General features: G+C 40.9%; 1 protein-coding gene across 4 annotated transcripts in view; it reads right to left on the bottom strand.

Moving 5' to 3' along the window:
- DHX35 (DEAH-box helicase 35) overlaps positions 1 to 18,701 on the bottom strand; it is a 42,225-nt gene that overhangs the window by 17,156 nt on the left and 6,368 nt on the right. For 2 of the 4 annotated variants that reach the window (XM_048497742.1, XM_048497743.1), the window contains exons 2-15: positions 17,722 to 17,855; positions 17,204 to 17,296; positions 15,859 to 15,936; positions 12,699 to 12,803; positions 12,357 to 12,418; positions 11,658 to 11,727; positions 10,736 to 10,795; positions 9,941 to 10,053; positions 9,481 to 9,702; positions 8,049 to 8,145; positions 3,605 to 3,763; positions 2,179 to 2,389; positions 1,672 to 1,796; positions 572 to 626 (exon numbers count right to left, since the gene is read on the bottom strand). In XM_048497742.1, the coding sequence (XP_048353699.1) occupies positions 572 to 626; positions 1,672 to 1,796; positions 2,179 to 2,389; positions 3,605 to 3,763; positions 8,049 to 8,145; positions 9,481 to 9,702; positions 9,941 to 10,053; positions 10,736 to 10,795; positions 11,658 to 11,727; positions 12,357 to 12,418; positions 12,699 to 12,803; positions 15,859 to 15,936; positions 17,204 to 17,296; positions 17,722 to 17,855 (1,584 nt within the window). The remainder of the gene's footprint in view (positions 1 to 571; positions 627 to 1,671; positions 1,797 to 2,178; positions 2,390 to 3,604; positions 3,764 to 8,048; positions 8,146 to 9,480; positions 9,703 to 9,940; positions 10,054 to 10,735; positions 10,796 to 11,657; positions 11,728 to 12,356; positions 12,419 to 12,698; positions 12,804 to 15,858; positions 15,937 to 17,203; positions 17,297 to 17,721; positions 17,856 to 18,701) is intronic. The other 2 variants (XM_048497744.1, XM_048497745.1) reach the window with 1 other exon arrangement.

The raw sequence follows: 18,701 nt of genomic DNA, 5'->3' as shown, positions 1-18,701 counted from the left end.
CAAACATTTACCAGGTCAGAGCACATAATTTATCATTTCTCAATATAACAAAATGCCAAACACATCCAACGTTCAAGGAACACTTCATTGGGGATGGCATTTACAGAAATCTCTTCTTTATGTTGACTACGTCCATGTACTTGGCCCACGTGCAGAACAAAAAGTGACGCACTGATCCTTTTTTTGTTTTGCTAACGGCGGCGCTTTCCCACAGTGCAAGGAGCCTCCCCAGGATGCCCCAGGCTCTTCCTTTAACAACAACAGAAGTTCCTTGCACTAGAAGAAAATGCTGCCATTAGTGAAAAAGATACAAGAGATCTGATCTACTGGTAGTTTTTTGCAGCAAAGAAGAAAAATGTTTTTATTCATATCATTCATATTCATTCCGAGTCTTTAAAGAAACAGTGTCTGGCTTGATAATGGCATGATGTCTGCTCTTCTAATTACAAGTGCAATTTCACCAATTATGATCCTACCCGCCTACTCAATTACTTCAGATACTTGCTTTAAAAAGATGACTAATCTTATGTTATCTTGCACCTTTACTCCAGGTACAAAGAAGCAACCTCACCTCCTAATGCGTAGAGTAGTTCCAACGCTTGCACCATTGACTGAGCGGGTGGAGGCTGGGAAGAAGACACTGTAACAATTAGCTCAAGCTTCAGTGGAGACATGCGAGAGAAATGCCATGATCTTTTATATAATACATATTTCCATACGTTCTGTTTTAAAATGCAGTTTTAATATGATTATGATCCTCCCAAGGGGTAAGAATCAGAACAAAATGAGAATTACTAGGCTCTGGCTGCATCTACCACTGACCACCCACATCTACTGGCTACTGTATGTTGCCCCTTTCATTTCATAGTTTCCTTTAATGTGAAATATGTTTACTAACATCAGCCCATCATAATACCAGCTCCCTTTTTCATATTTCATTTTTACAGTCCCTTCCACTTTCTAAAAATACTTGGCAGATGCCAGGAAAGGACCATGGTGCATAAAGGCACCAAATAGAGGTTCCCTAATTTACTTTGCAATCCAAAATTGGGGGGAGGGGGGGAGAGGGCTGAAGCTGCATAGGAAGCAGTGGGGTGCCATGATACAAGAACCAGGAAGCGTTCTTTAATGCCGTAGCTCCTGCACCACTATACCAGTGTGGAGGGGAATATTCTGGGGGCATTCCCAGGGGCAGCGATTACTTTAGTCAGCTCCCAAAGGACTTTTGACCCATCACTTCAGTGGCCCAGACTTATGCCACCAAAAAGGGACACATAAATCTTGTTTACCTAAGGGTCTTCTTGGAGGAAAAAGGAGTTCCTCCTTCTGCCCCAGTAACCACACCACTGAATGCCTCTTTGGAGGCTGTGTGATGGTGCCATCCCCAGCCACTGCTCCACTGTACCACCACCCTGCCCCCACATTTGGATGAGCTTTGCCCACTTCTCCCAAGGCCTATAAAACCAACACCAAATAAGAACACTAATCATGTATCGTGTACACAATGCTGTGAACACGAAGGAAAATAAATGAGACCTCAAAGTTCTAGTTAAAATGTGGCCCACGCTGTAGACAAGTTAACCATAACCACAGCCCTTCGGGGGTAGGTGGTATAAAAAGTCTACTAAATAAATAAACAAATCACAGAATATTAAAGTATCAAGTACTTACTGAGAGGAAAGGAAATCTAAGCACATTGTCGATTCCTAAAGCCTTAAGCTGCAAGATGACGGGGGCTAGGTTACTGCGCTGCATCTCTGGAATTGTGGAGTGTGGCAACTTCTCAAAGTCTTCCTCTGTGGAGAGGCAAAGGTCTCAGGTTTTATCAGTTACGTCTACTTTAAAATTGCATTAACTCAGATTAAAATAATGCACATACCAAGCCAGTTTGAATGGCTCAAAAATGCTGAGGCCTATCACTGCTTAAACCACAAGCCAATACTTCCACCACATATCGCTAGATATGCTAACTGAATCACAAAACAGTACTCACTGTTCACAGTATTTGGAAAACATTTTTCCCATTGTCAAAAAGGTGCTCTTCCAGGACAAGCAACAGTTAGAAAGAACTGAATATACTATAAATCGAAAATCTTAAGTGCATCAACACAATGACAAGGTCTCTAAGCATTAAAAAAATATTTTTAAAAGGATACTCGATCACTCAGCAAACTCTACCTGTGTAAAGTCGGTAGCATTTTCCGGAGTGGTTTCTGCCCGCACGTCCTGCCCTTTGATTGGCGGATGCCTTTGAGACAGGAACAACCACAAGGCATTCAATGGCTGTTTTTGGATTATAGGCACGGAGCTTCACAAAGCCACAGTCAATCACAAATGAAATCCCATTGATTGTGATGGATGTTTCTGCAATATTGGTGGCTACAATTACCTAAGAGGACCAAAGAAAACCAGTTTATTTCTAAGACATTATTTGTTCTGACACACAATAACAGCCCGATCAGCTTGAGAAACAAGAACAGAAATATGTAGTAATAATTGTAAGGAAGTAGAGAGATGACAGTAGAGCAAGATTTTTTGCAAAACTGGAACAAAACTGAGCAGGAAGCACTTCCTAGGATTGATTAAGGAAAATAGCAACAACATTCACCATCAAAGCTTTGTGGAAATAAAGGAGGAGGTTGGGGTGACTGAAAGACACAGTGTACTGCTTAATATCAAAGTATGTACAAACTGAATTAAAGGGATAGGTCCACTAGTTCTTATTCAGAGACAACACTACAAGATTCAGGCAACATATAATGGCCTGCAGGAATGAACAGCCTTGCTGTAGGGATGGACAGCCACAATACTGTTCACAAAAAGGGAAAAGCCAAAAAAAAAAGACTCATGACCACTTTGTGGGGCAGTGTTGATTGGTAGGAGTCAAAGAACAATTGGTATTCCATGTTTTTATGAGGTCAATGAGCACTCATGGACTCAAACAGCAGTGACTGCCTGTAGCGACATGCAATACAACATGGGACTTGGCTCTGCAAAACTTATTACAGTTCTTCAGGGCCTGCAAGACTGAATTATTCTGCCTGGCCTATGGTTGAGGACCCTGATGGTTGTCACCTAGCTGGCCTCCCTCCTACTCGTTTTCCATTTTTTTTCCTGAAATTATTGTTACTCCTTTCTAGTTAGTTTTCAGTTATTCTTTCTTTTCCCTGATTGGTATTTCATGGCACTGTGGAAGAGTCTATTGGAGGGTTTCAACTGTGAAATGTGTTTTAATTATGATTTTAATGAGATGAGATGCTTTGAGCCCAACCAATTTGGGAAGAGGGGCCTGTAAAGAAAATCAACGAACAAACAAAACATAAAAATAAAATAATTTCTGTTTGGGAAGCAGCATATTGAGTTACTATTAAAGGAGCGAAATCATCAGCCCTAGGTAATGAACAAGACTCTTCACGGGATTCTAGATGGCTGTCGTGGCAAAAACTTGCAAGTAACCTCAAAAACACTACCGCCAGTACAATGTGGGAAGATGTGGCTATCCTACTACACAGGCTTCAAACAAGCAAGGCCTCTAATGGTGGCCACCGTCATCACGTAACGAGGATTAAACCATCTTAACTAGTTTTTATGACAACAGCATTACCTTTCTGACATTGTGAGACACTCTCTCAAACACCTTCATCTGCTCAGAAGCTGGCAGCCCAGCATACATAGGGAGTACACGGAGGTGTTTCTTCATCCCTGTGCGAGCAAGGATCCGAGCCTGTTCTATCAGCATGGAAACAACCGTTTCCACTTCCTCCTGGAAAGGTCAGAATAAAACCAGACACGTTAAACTTCAAGAGCACTGGGGGAAAGGGAGGGGGAGTTTGAAGCATACTTCTGTAAAATATTTATCTGAAATTGCTAACTTGTCCTTTGTTTGTTTGTTTGTTTATTCGACTTTTATACCGCCCACCCCCAGAGGGCTCTGGGCGGGATACAACAACTAATATAATCTAAAATAACAAGAAGAGCACATTCAATAAATACATACAATATAATAAAATTAGGGCTCTAAATCTCACATTAAAACCTTTTAAAACAGCACACAAAACATCGCGTCCGGCAATCTAAAGGAGCCTCTGAGGAGGGAAAGGCCCAAGATGTAAAAGGCCGCAGATGATAAAAAGGGAAGGAGGGGGCGCTATCAGCGGCCAGCTTCTCCAAAGGCCCGGTGGAACAGCTTGGTTTTACAGGCCCTGCGGAACTCTCCAAGGTCCCGCAAGGCCCAGACAGTTGGAGGAGGAGCGTTCCACCAGGCAAGGGCCAGGGCTGTAAAAGCCCTGGCCCTAGTGAAGGCCAGTCACATCATTGAAGGGCCGGGGACCACCAGAAGATTGGCCTCTGCTGAATGCAGAGGCCGAACTGGTACATGTGGGGTCAGACAGTCCCGAAGGTACGAGGGTCCCAGGCCGCGTAAGGCCTTAAAGGTTAGCACCAACACCCTGTAGACGATTCGGAACTCAACTGGGAGCCAATGCAGACGACGCAACACTGGCAAGATATGATCTCTAATGGCACCACCAGTGAGCAGCCAGGCCGCAGCATTTTGGACTAGTTTCAGCTTCCGAATCAGAGAGAGTTACAATAGTCTAACCTGGAGGTGACTGTTGCATGGATCACAGTGGCTAGGTCCGCTTGGGAGAGGTAGGGGGCCACCTGCCGGGCCTGACGCAGATGGAAAAACGCAACCCGGGTTACATGGGCCACCTAGGCCTCCAGGTGGACCCCCAGGCTGCAGGCGGAGGAGGCCGGTGCCAATTTGGCCCCCTCCCACACCGGTGGTTGGAAATCCCCAGCCCTCCCTTCGCGGCCCAGCCAGAGGATCTCCATCTTTGATGGATTCAGCTTCAACCTGCTCTGCTGTAACCAACCAGTGACCACCTCCAAACATTGCTGTAGAGCTGCAGGGGCAGCGACCATTCCCCCCTCCATCAACAGAATGAGCTGAGTGTCATCAGCATATTGATGGCAGATCAGCCCAAAGCTCCGTACCAACTGAGCAAGGGGTCGCATATAGATATTAAATAACAGCGGGGATAACAGTGCCCCCTGGGGTACACCACAATAAAGCGGGCACTTCCTGGAGGCTTGGTCCCTGCACCACACTTGCTGACTCCAGTCTCGGAGAAACAAGACAATCCACTGAAGGACAGTGCCCCGTACTCCGGAAACAGCCAGGCGGTAGCCCAAAAGATCGTGATCGACCACATCAAATGCTGCGGTAAGATCTAACAGTACCAGCAGTACCAATCTGCCCTGGTCAAGCTGCATACGGAGCGTATCTGTGATGGCGACAAGAACCATCTCTGTCCCATGCCCAGCACGGAAGCCAGACTGGAAGGGATTGAAAGTTACCTTTTTCATGTTCATAACACAATATCTAAGGCAGGTAAAAAGGAGGAATGATCTTCTCCAATATACTGGGTGACATTTCCATCTGTTTGAAAATACTTCTGCACAATTATTCATTAAAAAAGTATAATAATCCGCACTAGCACCCCAATATAGAGATTTGTTCCATTATGAAGAAACATAGAGCGAAAGAGGAAAAACCAGTCACTCTTACATTAGATTGTCTTTCTGGACTTTTACTGTAATGAAAACAGCTGGAGTCCCAGAAACTACCTAAAGCTCAATGGATCCCAGAGCAGGGCAGTTCCAGGACAACCTCTTTTCAGATGGCAACAGAAAGAGGAAGTGAAAGTCATGGACCCTTGATGTTACTGTTTCTTTATACCATCCAAAGCACCTGTCATCCTACTACACAGGTTAATTACTTTTTCTCTATATCAATACAATACAATAGACCTTTATTGGCATAAGATACAAAAGCGTGATTATAGACCATCACTAAATTTAAAAGAGTTGTACATGGCGTCTATGAGTAGTTTTACATTCTAAAATCACACTTCATTTATAAAAATAACGTAGATTAAAAAATTTTAACCATTCCAATGTACACGGGATTGTGAACAGGTATAGAAAAACTACACTTAAAAGACAGGATTAAGATATTCGTTATTCATAGCCTATTTACTAAAAAGGTATAGCCTTCCCCAAGATCTATAAATTGTATATACTAATTAATACTATAAATTAATTAAATTTCCATAAAATGCAATAAATAACAGTGAGCTCCTTATAAACACCTTCTAAAATACCCCAAAAGTATCAGAGGTATGGAGTATTTCACATTTAAATAGTTTTGTACTTGCCTATTTTACATACCTCTTAAGGACATGACTTGCAGCAAATAATTGGCTATTCTCCCAAGTATAGAAGGATTATTACTATTTAACAATTTTGGGATTTCTCTATATCTATAGCAGAACAGGAGCACTCTATCCACAATTCAAACTGTGATTATCAAAAAGTTCTGGACATGCATTTCAATTGATTAGGATGTACATAATTAAATCTCTCTCTCTCTCTCTCTCTCTGCCTCATTGTGCAGTAAAACAGTCCATGATGACAGTTTTCTTCCTAAGGGCATTTCTGTACTAGAATAAACCTGATCATCAGGCAAAGTACGAAGCCCTTCCAAGCACCAAAATCTATACTGTACCCAATACAGGAGTTGTGCCCTTCTGCACTGCAGAAAGCAGATTCCTTTGAAATGCAGCGTTGGAGGACAGTGTTACAGATACCAGGGACTACCAAATAGACAAATCAGGGGTTTCTAGATCAAATTAAGCTTGACCTGTTCCTAGAAGCTGCAATGTCTAAAATGAGGCTGTTGCACTCTGGTCACATTATGAGAATACAAGAGTCACTGGAAAAGACAATAATGTTAGGAAAGATGGAAGGCAGCAGGAAAAGAGGAAGACCAAACATGAGATGGATTGACTCTATAAAGGAAGCCACACCCTTCAGTTTACAAGGCTGTCAACAATAGGATATTTTGGCAGACATTGATTCAGAGGGCATCCTTGAGTTGGAAGCAACTTGATGGCACCGAACACACAAGTAGGGAGCCAGAAAGAATGTTTGCAGAGGCCTCTTTAATGCTTCGTCAATCCCTCTTCATCATGCTGCTGCTTTAATCAATGAAAATGAAAATGAAAGGGCAGTTAGCAGCACAGCAGTCATGCCCAGGGCTGGGAAAGCAACATGGATTGAACAGAAAAAACTATCAGCAAAATGCAGAATTGTCTGGCAGGCAGTGACGGGGCCTCCCTGCCTGCTCCAAATGGCTTTCCCATGGCATGTGAATCCCAAAAAGGTTTTTTTAAAAAAAAAAAACCCAGAGAATCCCCCATAGGGAATAGAGAGACACCAGGAAACTTGTGGCATATCTCTGCTGTTGGCACCACCGGAGTACAAGTGCCAACCGGGTCATCCCCGCTCTCGGAACACCCTCAGCTGCACCGAGACAGCATTTTGCACTAGCAGGCCTGGCTGACCAAGGAAACCTCCAGATCTGGCATGCTGAAGTCACACGGTGCCTGGCCTTCTAGGTAAGTTATCCCTCTGCTGGCACATTTGCCCCTTGCGCAGATGGAATGGGCACTCACGGCAGGTCAGGGGTGCGCTGCCCCCAGAGGGTGATTCAGCCCCCCTCTGGATTGGGCTATATGTCTAAAGGAAGCCAAAGAAGAATGTTTGATTTGCACATTAGAACTGCATGGTCCTGTCTGAATTAAAATCAACTGATCCTGCTGCTATTACAACATGGCCATGCTAGAAGTTGGAAAATGTTCACTAGTGACACATCAATTGTTTACAGTGAATCCAAAGCCAAGGTACACTTAAGTCCGTTGACTTCAGTGGAGTTCAAGGGTTCAGCCACGATGACTGCACTGTTACTACCTGTACAAGATAGGTCAGATGCACTGTGGCACTTCATATTCTAGCATGATTCAGAACAAGAACAGATGCCCCCAACTGATGTCTGGTTTGCTTTCAAACATTCATAATTTTATTACATAAGTAACGTTTTCAACTAGACTAAATCAGAGTTCTTGCATGGAGCAATATTAACACAATATCTTGCATCACTGTAATAATTTCAACAGGAAAGAAATGTTTCTTTTTTTGTGTACCTGGCCAGTTAAAAATGCCAGTATATCTCCATCACCTTCTGTCTGATGAATTTTCATGACTGTTTCCACAGTTGATTTCACGTAATCAGGAACAGGACTGTTGGAAAAAACATACATATGATGCTTAAGTACAACGAAGTATGACTTGTCTTTTCACCAGAAGGAAAACAAGTATAAAATGGTTAGCTTTCCACAGATGCTATAGATCAATTGCACACTTATAGCATCAATGATACATGATCACAAAATTAGAACTGCCACTCACTAGCTCTTCAGAAATTCAGAATTACTTCACTTATTTGTATAAAAACACAATTATATTTAAGTATTTATTTTGCAGTAATAGAAACAGATTCAATAAACAGATTACTTCAGTGTATAATAAAAACTTGATTTGTAAACATTCCAGAAGTATTGCTGTTTTATTTATGTTATTGCATTTATGCCCGTAAAAGCATTGAACAAATGCATACTCAAATGCAACTCGTTGCCTAAATATTATACTTTATAAGTCTGGAATCTGATTCCAGTATAAAAGTAAAATATTATACTTTATAAGTCTGCAATACCTAAAAGTCTAGAAAGCGCATTTTATAGGAGCATCTAACATTAAAGTTTTACATTTGGCATTAACTCTGATCCAAAACAGGGCGTATTAACTTAAGCATAACTCTCACTATGCTCTGAATCAGACATGAAGGTTAATCACTGAATGACTGCAACATGTGAGTACACAGGTGCAACCCTATACCAGAACTTTCCCGCAAACCTCAAATACAATAATTCCCAAAGGAATCAGGGTCACATATTCAGCTTCAAGTTATGGTAATCAAATGCAGAGAAAAAAATCCAATTATATCCATGGATGTGTAAGACCAGCCCTATGTAAACACATTAGAAACTACCCTTCAGTAGTTTCTGTATTCAATAGTAACTGCCTCTATATTCCTAACAAAGATTTGGCGTTTTGTTAAGAAACATATACGTATGTATGTGTATGTATATTAAATTCAAATAGAAACCATGGAGGTAAAAAATCAAACCTTCTACTGTATCCATAATATTTAGACAGCCCATACCAGTATCCAAAATATGGAAAACAGATGACTACATTACTGAACCCATATACATATATCTACCAGCCTCTACACTACTTCTTGGTGCTAATTATGAAAGCCCTTAACACAACGAATACTAGCCCTGAAGATTCTATTGACTCATTTTGTTGTTTTAGCTGCCACTGTCTAACTTTCCTGAAACATTCTACCACCATCCCTCAAAGTAAACAGTAGTGAAGTTGCAACAATGGAAAAGACTCAAAAACATATGACTATCCAGCCTATGACACCCACATTTCCTTGCTCAGCGCAAGCGCAAAAGCAAGCACTGTGTGTGCAGGGGTAAAAAAACGAGCCCGCTTCCGCCATCGGACCTGTCCATCTCCTTCTGTGGAGGAGAGAGGGCACGAAGGTGCTGCCAGGTTTGCCCATATCCCTTCTGTGGAGGGGGAAGGGAAGGACTAAGATTCCAGGGGAGGAAAAGCATGAAGATTCCACCGAGTCCCCGTAGCACTCGTCTGAAGTCTGCTCCAGCTGGCCGGTGCAGAAGGGGACGGGGGAAGGTTCCCGAAGCCCTCCTCCACTGAAGTCCGCGCCTGTTGCTCACAAAATAGGAGAAAGACACATTCAATTGAAAAAAAAAACAGATTTAGGTTGACATCCTTAATGTGCTGGTCCCAAAGCCATGTAAAATAATTGTTTAAAAGAATACCTAAGGTCCACACCTAAGGTCCATTTAATAATCCCTTCCTCCCCAGCCTTTTATTAAGTAGCCTGCTGTCAAAGATACAAGCTCTTCTAGTCACCACTTACAAGTATTAAACAGGAACAGACCTCTGAATGTAGAAGACATCCACTGGAAATGTTCGCCCTTCCACAGTAAGGATCATGCTGGTATCTTTGCTGGGGTCACTGGTCTCATTTTGGTTAAAGAAATCTCTAAATTTCTACAGTTAAAAAAATTAAGAATGGATTGAAAATAAAATAAATACTTGTGGAACACCCAAAATACAAGTAGGAGGTCTTTAAAAATTAATGCCTTGGATCCAGTCAATTGTTGGCAGATTCCCCCCTGCCCCACTCCCTTTCGACACATGGAAAGATGATCCCTGAAAGTCGGGGACCCATGTGGACAAACAGTCACATGGGTGAAAACACAAATCATCCCTCCTCCAACAACAGAGCTATGCTCACAGAGCAGGAAGTAGCTGTTGAGTTCAACACAATGAAACATATTTAAAGTCACTCATGGCACACTGTAGGCAAAGTAAAACAGGAGGGATGGTACTTCGAAGGGGACTATGCAGATGATCCACTGGTAAACCACCTCTGCTTTTTGATTGCCTTGAAAACCTTATGTGGTTGCCATTAAGTCAACTGTGACTTGACTGCACTTGACTGCATACACAGGGAACATTGTAACACTCCTGAATAAGGTAAGAGGAATGAACAGGAGCTGTACAAAAGCACAGCTGTGATTTTCAGTAACTCTCATTCATTCTCGTGAGCCTTCAACTGACCAAGTTATGTTCTCATGTGAGTGGGTTGCTTAGGCTACGCAGATCAGCGTTCTGACTATATGATAAGAATTATCACAATCCCATTTTCCACCAGAAATGAAAACTGTACCTCTGCGTCCAGTGTAGCTGATGCTACAATTAGACGAAGATCCCCTCGTTTCTTCTGAACCTGAGAATCACAAGAGAGAAAAAAATCAGAAATTGCTATAACATGTAAAAAAACTAGCATCACACATATTAGAGATTCTACCCTTATGTGAACAGAAGGCAATTAATTACATGTCCGTCCTGTTTTGTTCTCAATTCACCACTCAATACCATTTCATGCATCATAAACCAACCCAGGGACAATCATTTAGGTACATGAACACAACCTTCTTCAAAGAGTGTGTTATCCTGTCATATACTTAGAAATGTTCATGGACTGTGATGCATACAGGACTTAAATTCCTAAGAAAGGAGTGTGCATTATAATAATAGGATGCACATTATGTGTGCATAGTCTTTGTAGATTGTATACATGTTTCTGTTGCACCTTTGCATATGAATAGGGAACTTGCACTTTTTCCCTGTGTGTGGTTTTGTATGTAATAAGTGTGGTTAGCCAGTGGGAATAGTGTATTTTGGTATTCTATAGTTCATGACATTACTATATTCTAGCATCCTTGAAAGAATCCCCACAATTAAATTCTTGCTTAGAAACATTAAGTAAGTCTTTGGACAACTTAGCAAAGTGCTTCATTAAATACTGTCAGAATTATTTTGTCATGAATAATCAACCAATATAGTAAGAATTGCTTTGTGTTTTCCAAATGTTATTCATGGCAAAATAGTACCTATTCTAAAAACCTTCTACTTGGCAAGCCTTCTGTGTGGTCACATAAAGCTCAGAATGGGAATCTGTCATAATAACCAGATGCTGGAAAGAGGTTCTGAACAAATTTCAAGACCACAGAAGCACAAGATTTCTCTCAAGAGAAGCAATTCAATGTGTATATGACAAAGGTAAAGTATAGGTAGGGAGTCCTAACCTTTTTTAATAAGCCAATGGCAATGTCTGTATACAAGGTTCTTTCATGGGCTTCATCCAACATGATAACACTGAATCAAAGCAAAAAAGAACAAAGTTCCATAAGAGGTGTTAATTATACTGAAATTGAAGCCTCGTGTAAAATAACACATTAGCAAACAGAAGCTACTGTAAAACAGCCACCATGCAGTCCATTATGAATGTGTCATGCAAACAAATCTTCAAAGTCGCAAGTTCATGACTCAGAAATTTACCATCTCAGCAGAACTGTAAAAGCCATAGACGAGAACATTGCAAACATTGCTAATTCAGGAAAGAGGAGGGCTAATGGAAGATCAGGAATTATTTATGAGCTTTCCACAGTTAGGTTCAGGAACGGGAACCTGGGAGGGTGTAAACCGAGTGCGTCCATATATGTGGGAAGGACTGTCAAACAAACTCTGAGACACACTGGGGTTGGGGGCAGCACAGTTGAATTTTAAAACTGTGTATGTTGTATTCCAACAATTTTTTGTTAAAATAACACATTACATGCAGCCACCACACAGAGTAAGAACAAAAAGGACAGGTCCTTGTCCCCAAAAGTCTACGGTTTCAAAATTGGAATATATAAAGTAATAAGGAAGTAAAGGGTAACGAGAAGTGAACAGAAATAAGACAGGTTCACATCATCATCAAAAACCATCTTCAGCATGTTTACCTGTATCTTGTTAGTAGTGGATCAGCCATCATTTCCCTCACCAGCATACCATCAGTCAGGAACTAAAGCAAAATATAACAATCTCATAAAACAAATGCACAGTTGTAGACTGTAGACTGTCAAAGGATGAATCAGTCTAAATGACAGTCCCAGTCCCAATCAACAAATCAGCATGGATTTTCAGTGGTTTGGAGGGCTTTTCCCATAGTCATAAAATCTTGATGTATATGTAATATAAAGATATTATAGTATCTTTCTTCTTGAAAAACTGACTGAACAATTGAATTGATTGAAGGCATTAACAAACCATTACAGGAGAAGGCATTTTCTTCCGTGAGCTACCTTAATTCTTGTAGCCTGTGGGTCAGTGCAATCATCAAATCGTATGCAGTAACCAACTTCATGCCCAAGCAGGGCACCCCTCTCCTCAGCTACCCGGCTTGCAATCTAGTAGAAAATAACATGAAACACAGTAAAGACCAAATAAGTTTCCAATTTACTAGGCTTAATATAAGGTTGAACTACTGTGGTAGATATTAGGGAAAATGAAATAAAAACAAAAGACTGAATTAAGTTAAATTAATCCCAATTACTTAGTTTCTTACAAGCTTAATTACTACATCTTTCAATCCTCATATGATGATGTCCAGCTTCTTTTTAAGGTGCTTATACAGGCCCAGAGATGCCATCTGGGGGCCATTCACTTCCTCATCCTCCAAAAATATGCATGCCTATCATGTAACACTGCCTTTCTACTCTCTACACCAGACAGAGGTCAGAACAAACAAAAAAGAATAAAAGAAGAAGAGTTTGGATTTATACCCCATCTTTCTCTCCTGTAAGGAGACTAAAGGTGGCTTACAAACTCCTTTTCCTTCCTCTCCCCACAACAGACACCTTGTGAGGTAGGTGGGGCTGAGAGAGTTCCAAAGAACTGTGACTAGCCAAAGGTCATCCAGCAGGAATGTAGGAGTATGGAAACACATCTGGTTCATCAGATAAGCTTCAGCCACTTAGGTGGAGGAGTGGGGAATCAAACCTGGTTCTCCAGATTAAAATCCACCTGCTCTTAACCACTACACCACGAAGGCACTCCCCATTCTCATGGGCTCCATTCCAAAAATCACGATTAATGTCAAATTCTTAACATACTGGAAAGCAGTAGCAAACAACCAAATTTCCCTTAAAATTTTATGATGCAATTATTATGATGATGGCACGGTATGAATAAAAACATGCTGCAGTATATATCACGTGATCAGATCACAAATATGTGAAATTGTTAGCCACAAATCTGTAAATGGTGAGGGCCTAATGCAACTCCGACATTAAAAATGGTCATATTCAGAAAGTGGTGAAACTAGAAAGCTGAATCTTTCAGTACATTCTATTGCTGGACTAAAAGTCAGTTTTCTTACCAGGGACCAATGTGTCATTACCTAATTAAAATTCACAAACAAATTCAAGAAATATAATCTTTACCAGCTTAATAGGAACCTGGGATTCCAAACTCACCATAGGTATTCATAACTGGTGTACCTCACCTATTACTTATGCTAATTATTTCAATTATGCCTCTGCAATTTCCCAAAGCATCTGCTTTTCTCATTTGATCTTGCACTAGGTTTTACATTTTGCCTATCTATCAGCATTTGGGAATGTCTCACACCCATTCTGAGGGAACTGATTAATTTTTAAACTGGATCTTGTTTTAAACCAGCATCTCTTGGTAACATCCACCCTCTATCTTACAACAAATGGGAGTGCCTCTCATCCACTCCCTGAAAGCTGATTACACTTTGGAATGGCTCGTTTTTGAACCAGCCTCTCTTTAAAACATTTCCCACCCCACCTGTTGCATATATAAAACCAACTGATGGGATTTACCCTCCTAAGTATCTGATGAAGTGAGCGCTAGTTTATGTTGGAAGTATTTTTGCCAGTATTTAAAAGTTCCACTGGACTCTCTGGTTTTATTCTGCTGTTACAGACTAACATGGTTACCCATCTAGAACTATCTTCTTATAGCCTGAGTCCAATCTTCATTTGAGAACTCTTATAGAACAAATGAAGATTGGAAAGGTCTAAACATATTCAGAAAGTGTCAGAAACCTGGGCAAGAACCATTCATATTGCAGGCAGGCTTTTTACAATAACAGTATTTATCACTTCTCAGCCATCTGACTTTGGCTGGATGACAGCTTACCAGAAGTTAGTCCAACATACTGAAGTGTTATCTGCAGCCATAGCAGAAAAATTCTACTGGAACTTCATGCTACATTAACTCCCCAGTATGACTGAGTGTATACCCAGAATCTTCAAGGATCACTAATAATTGCATCTCCTTCCTGGCCTATGTATGTAATGGCCTGAATGGCCAGGAAGAGGGAAATCAAGATTGCATGTCTTGATTCCCAGCTATATCAATTTTCTGCCAGCTGTGCCCTTTTTCTCATTCTGAAAGTAAATTTTACAGTGTTTTACATGGCCATCAGCTACATAACAAAATCTACCATGGCCATGAAAATGATACGCAAATTATACTTAGAGCACACACTTTCACCATCAGTTAGCGATCCTGCTGAACAAGCATTTTGCTGCTATTCTACACCAGCAAGCAACTATCAGCTCCTTACCTTTTCACTGTGCTGAAACCTAGGATTAGTTTCGCATGGTCACTGTGTCAGATTTATATTCTGGATTGTGCCAGGCAGACATAAATTAGCTACCTCTACAATTGCTCACACTATGATCAATTTTTCATTCCTCCATTGTATCAGTTCCTCTGTTTTTCAGCCATCTGCTTTCTATAAGACATTGAGACACAGCTACAAGGTGGACACAACAGTAATGAAATCTCTGCCAAACAACACTGCTTGATCCACGCAGGTCTCCAGAACAGGTCACTTAATCCACACCAAGCAAACAGTTAACAGCAGAGAAACTAGACCTGAGGTCCTAGTGCAGGACTATCCAGTCCAAATGTGTGAACCACAAGTCAATGGCTGACAGACTTGACACCTTGTAAATCTCAAAACCCACTTAAGAGTTTAAGGGAGCAGCAGTGGCGTAGGGGGTTAAGAGCAGGTGCATTCTAATCTGGAGGAACCAGTTTGATTTCCCACTCTGCCTCCTGAGCTGTGGAGGCTTATCTGGGGAATTCAGATTAGCCTATGCACTCCCACACTTGCCAGCTGAATGACCTTGGGCTAGTCACAGCTTTTCGGAGCTCTCTCAGCCCCACCCACCTCAAAGGGTGTTTGTTGAGAGGGGGGAAGGGCAAGGAGATTGTAAGCCCCTTTGAGTCTCCTACAGGAGAGAAAGGGGGGATATAAATCCAAACTCTTCTTCTTCTCTTAACTACGATCTGGTTTATGTTAAAAGTTGATTAAAAACCTCTTTTCCAAATATGAAATGTTACGATAATGTTTCAGCCGCTGATGTATTTTCCAAAACAATAATCCGTAGTTCATTCTACACATTTTGAACTAGAGACACTCACTGAAACACAGGCAACACGCCGAGGCTGTGTTACTCCCACAACTCTCCCTTCAGCAGACCACCCAGCTTCTGTTAAATACTATAAAAGAACAAGGGGAGAGAAGAAAAAAATCACTGAAAATAAACTCTTAAACTGAGTTAATACCTATTTTGACAGCTTCCTTTTCTTCCACTTTAGCAATAGTTAAACATCCAAATGAAAGCAATAAACATTTCCAATTTGTCTCCGTAGCCAAATGAAAAAGGTCAATATACATTTAACAGTACTAATAAAATCTTGTTTGTAAAATACTCACCAAAACTGAAAAAAAAATTAACAGACTTATAACTGGCTCAGCTACTATCTCTAAGTCAACCACATTTCACGAGGTTGTTATAAGGATGCAGGGGAAAGGGGATCATGCTCATAACTCTGAGATCCTTAAAGAAACGGGCTTTTTGGTTTGTTTGTAAATCCCCATTATAATGAAATGGTATAAAGATTTAATATCCAGTATATTTATCCCAGACAATCAGTGGAACTATTTGCAAAAGTTAATATTAAATAAAATTCCCACTTTTGCCCAAAACCCCATTCCCCACACCATTTCTCTCCTTGTAACAGCTCCTACATCCTCAACTTTCCCAGCTTCCTTCTCTCCTTCTCACCTACCAAGCAACCTACCTTACATCTGGCCCTCACCTTCAGGCATGTTTATTTCATACATATCCCATCTTTCTCTGCAATGGGGACTCCAAAATTTCATTCTACCTACCTCCATTTTATCCTCACAACAACTCTGCAAGTTAGGTTGGGCGAAGTCTGTGGGATTGGCTCAAAAGCACCCTGTGAGCTTCCACAGCAGAGCAGGGATTCAGATTCGGGCCTCCCGGACTGTTTTTTGTGGGATGGTTGGTTTCAACCAGCAGTAAGCATCCAGGCCAGAAAGTGTCATGTAAGTTGCATGGTAGCACACTGCCTATCAATTGCTGCCAATTAGTCCTCCATTAAATGCCAAGAAAGCCCTTGAAAAGACCCCACCATTTCCCCCACTGCCTTTTACTGACAAAAATCAAGGCTTGAAGTCTGACAATATAACGGTGATTGCCACCAACAGTCACTGAGGGCATTCCTTCGTTAAAGCTACAAGTGTTTCTCCTATCATTTGAGGAGATTTAACCTCCCCCTCCCCCCATTTTTTTTTCCTTTTTAAAAAGATTTCTGATTTTTCTGCAGACCTGGGGCTTTTCTTAGGTTTGTAGATGGATGTGTCTTATCTGTCCATGGCCTCAGTCTCTGGATTTAAGTATCCGTAGTAGGAGCCATGTTAAGAATTAGATACACTGATGATTATTTTCATACTCACTTGAGGAATCTGTGTGCTTTTCCCACATCCTGTTTCTCCGACAATGACTAGGGTCTGATAGTTCTCTACCAGGTAAAGGATGTGATTTCTAAGCTGAAAGGGAAAAGAGATTTAATTGCTATGAATATAGATGTATAAAAATAAATCTTAATATGTAAATTATGAGATGTATTTAGTCAGTGACAATAATGTGTGAATATTTATGCCACAGCCTAGAACAAAGTTAGGTAACCATAAGACTATTAAAATTCAAGGCATGCCAAACTCAATGGCAAATTGCAGCACGCATGATTTACTGCTAGCACAAAATTATTATGCACAATAATTCACCATAAATGGAATGTTTAAAAAATCATTTTGTCAGAGGATAATAAAAATGTACAATCAGTCCTGTTACTGAAGTATGTTCTCTGTTGCAAGGTTAATTTAAGAGATGAAATGGTTAAAATTTGAGAACCAATATATAAAAGAAAGATAATACGTATAAGCTAGTGCAAACATCAAAAGATAATTTATACCTTAAAAACTGGTAACTTTTGCCTCTGCTGTTCAATAGAAAAGGAAGCATAGGGATTATAGATGACTGAAACCCCAGAGCTCTCACTAGGACTCTGTCTCTCCTCGGACAGGCTGACCCCTGGTCCTTCTGTGCCTACATGACACAAACACACACAGAGACACAAAGATCATCATCAGTGATAAGATGACTTAAAAAAAACTCACAATAGATTGGATCCAAAGAACTGCAAATGCACCACCACTAGATGGGATCCTTCCTGCTTCCTCCCACCTTCTGCAGACTCCCTACACCTGGGGTGTCCAACTCTGGTGCCCCAGATGTTCATGCCATGCTGGCAGGGACTGATGGAAATTGTAGTCCATGAACATCTGGGGCACCAGAGTTGGACATCCCTACCCTACACAATCTAAACATTTGCTGGACCCCTTCTTGCATCAGCAGAATTTCTTCTATTCATTCCAACTCATGACAGGAACCAACTCAAAGAAGGTTGAAGAAATTATTGTGTCAGAGGTAAATAAAGGTGTTCCTGGTAATTTCACTGGATATTCCTGAGAAAGTGGGTTTTGAGAATATACCAACTGGGGGGGGGGGGGAATCTTATAAATAAACAGTAGTACACTGTTCTATCACAAACTCTGAGTTATATTCAAAGTATTGTCACTGATACTGTTTGAAGCTTATCCGCAAAGGAATAAATCCTATTAAATTCAGTCTGTTTACAGCTGAGTAAATATGCATAAAATATGGCTTTAAAACTACAATCCTAAACAAGGTCTTGTGAGCAGTGATCTTAGATATGTTTACGGATAAGGATCCTACTCAGTTCAGACATCACCAAAGGTCACAGTTAAACCCACATTTCATTCAATGGACCTTAATCCTATTAAGCATATACAGCATCTAAATATACATATGTAAGACGAATGGCTTATCTTTTCGCAGGCTGATTCAAGGATCATACATAAACTATTTAAA

This window comes from Sphaerodactylus townsendi, linkage group LG05 (genome assembly GCF_021028975.2).
Source record: "Sphaerodactylus townsendi isolate TG3544 linkage group LG05, MPM_Stown_v2.3, whole genome shotgun sequence".
Lineage (NCBI taxonomy): Eukaryota > Metazoa > Chordata > Lepidosauria > Squamata > Sphaerodactylidae > Sphaerodactylus > Sphaerodactylus townsendi.
Note: the sequence above shows the minus strand (reverse complement) of the source record. Positions and strands in the feature narration are given on the sequence as shown.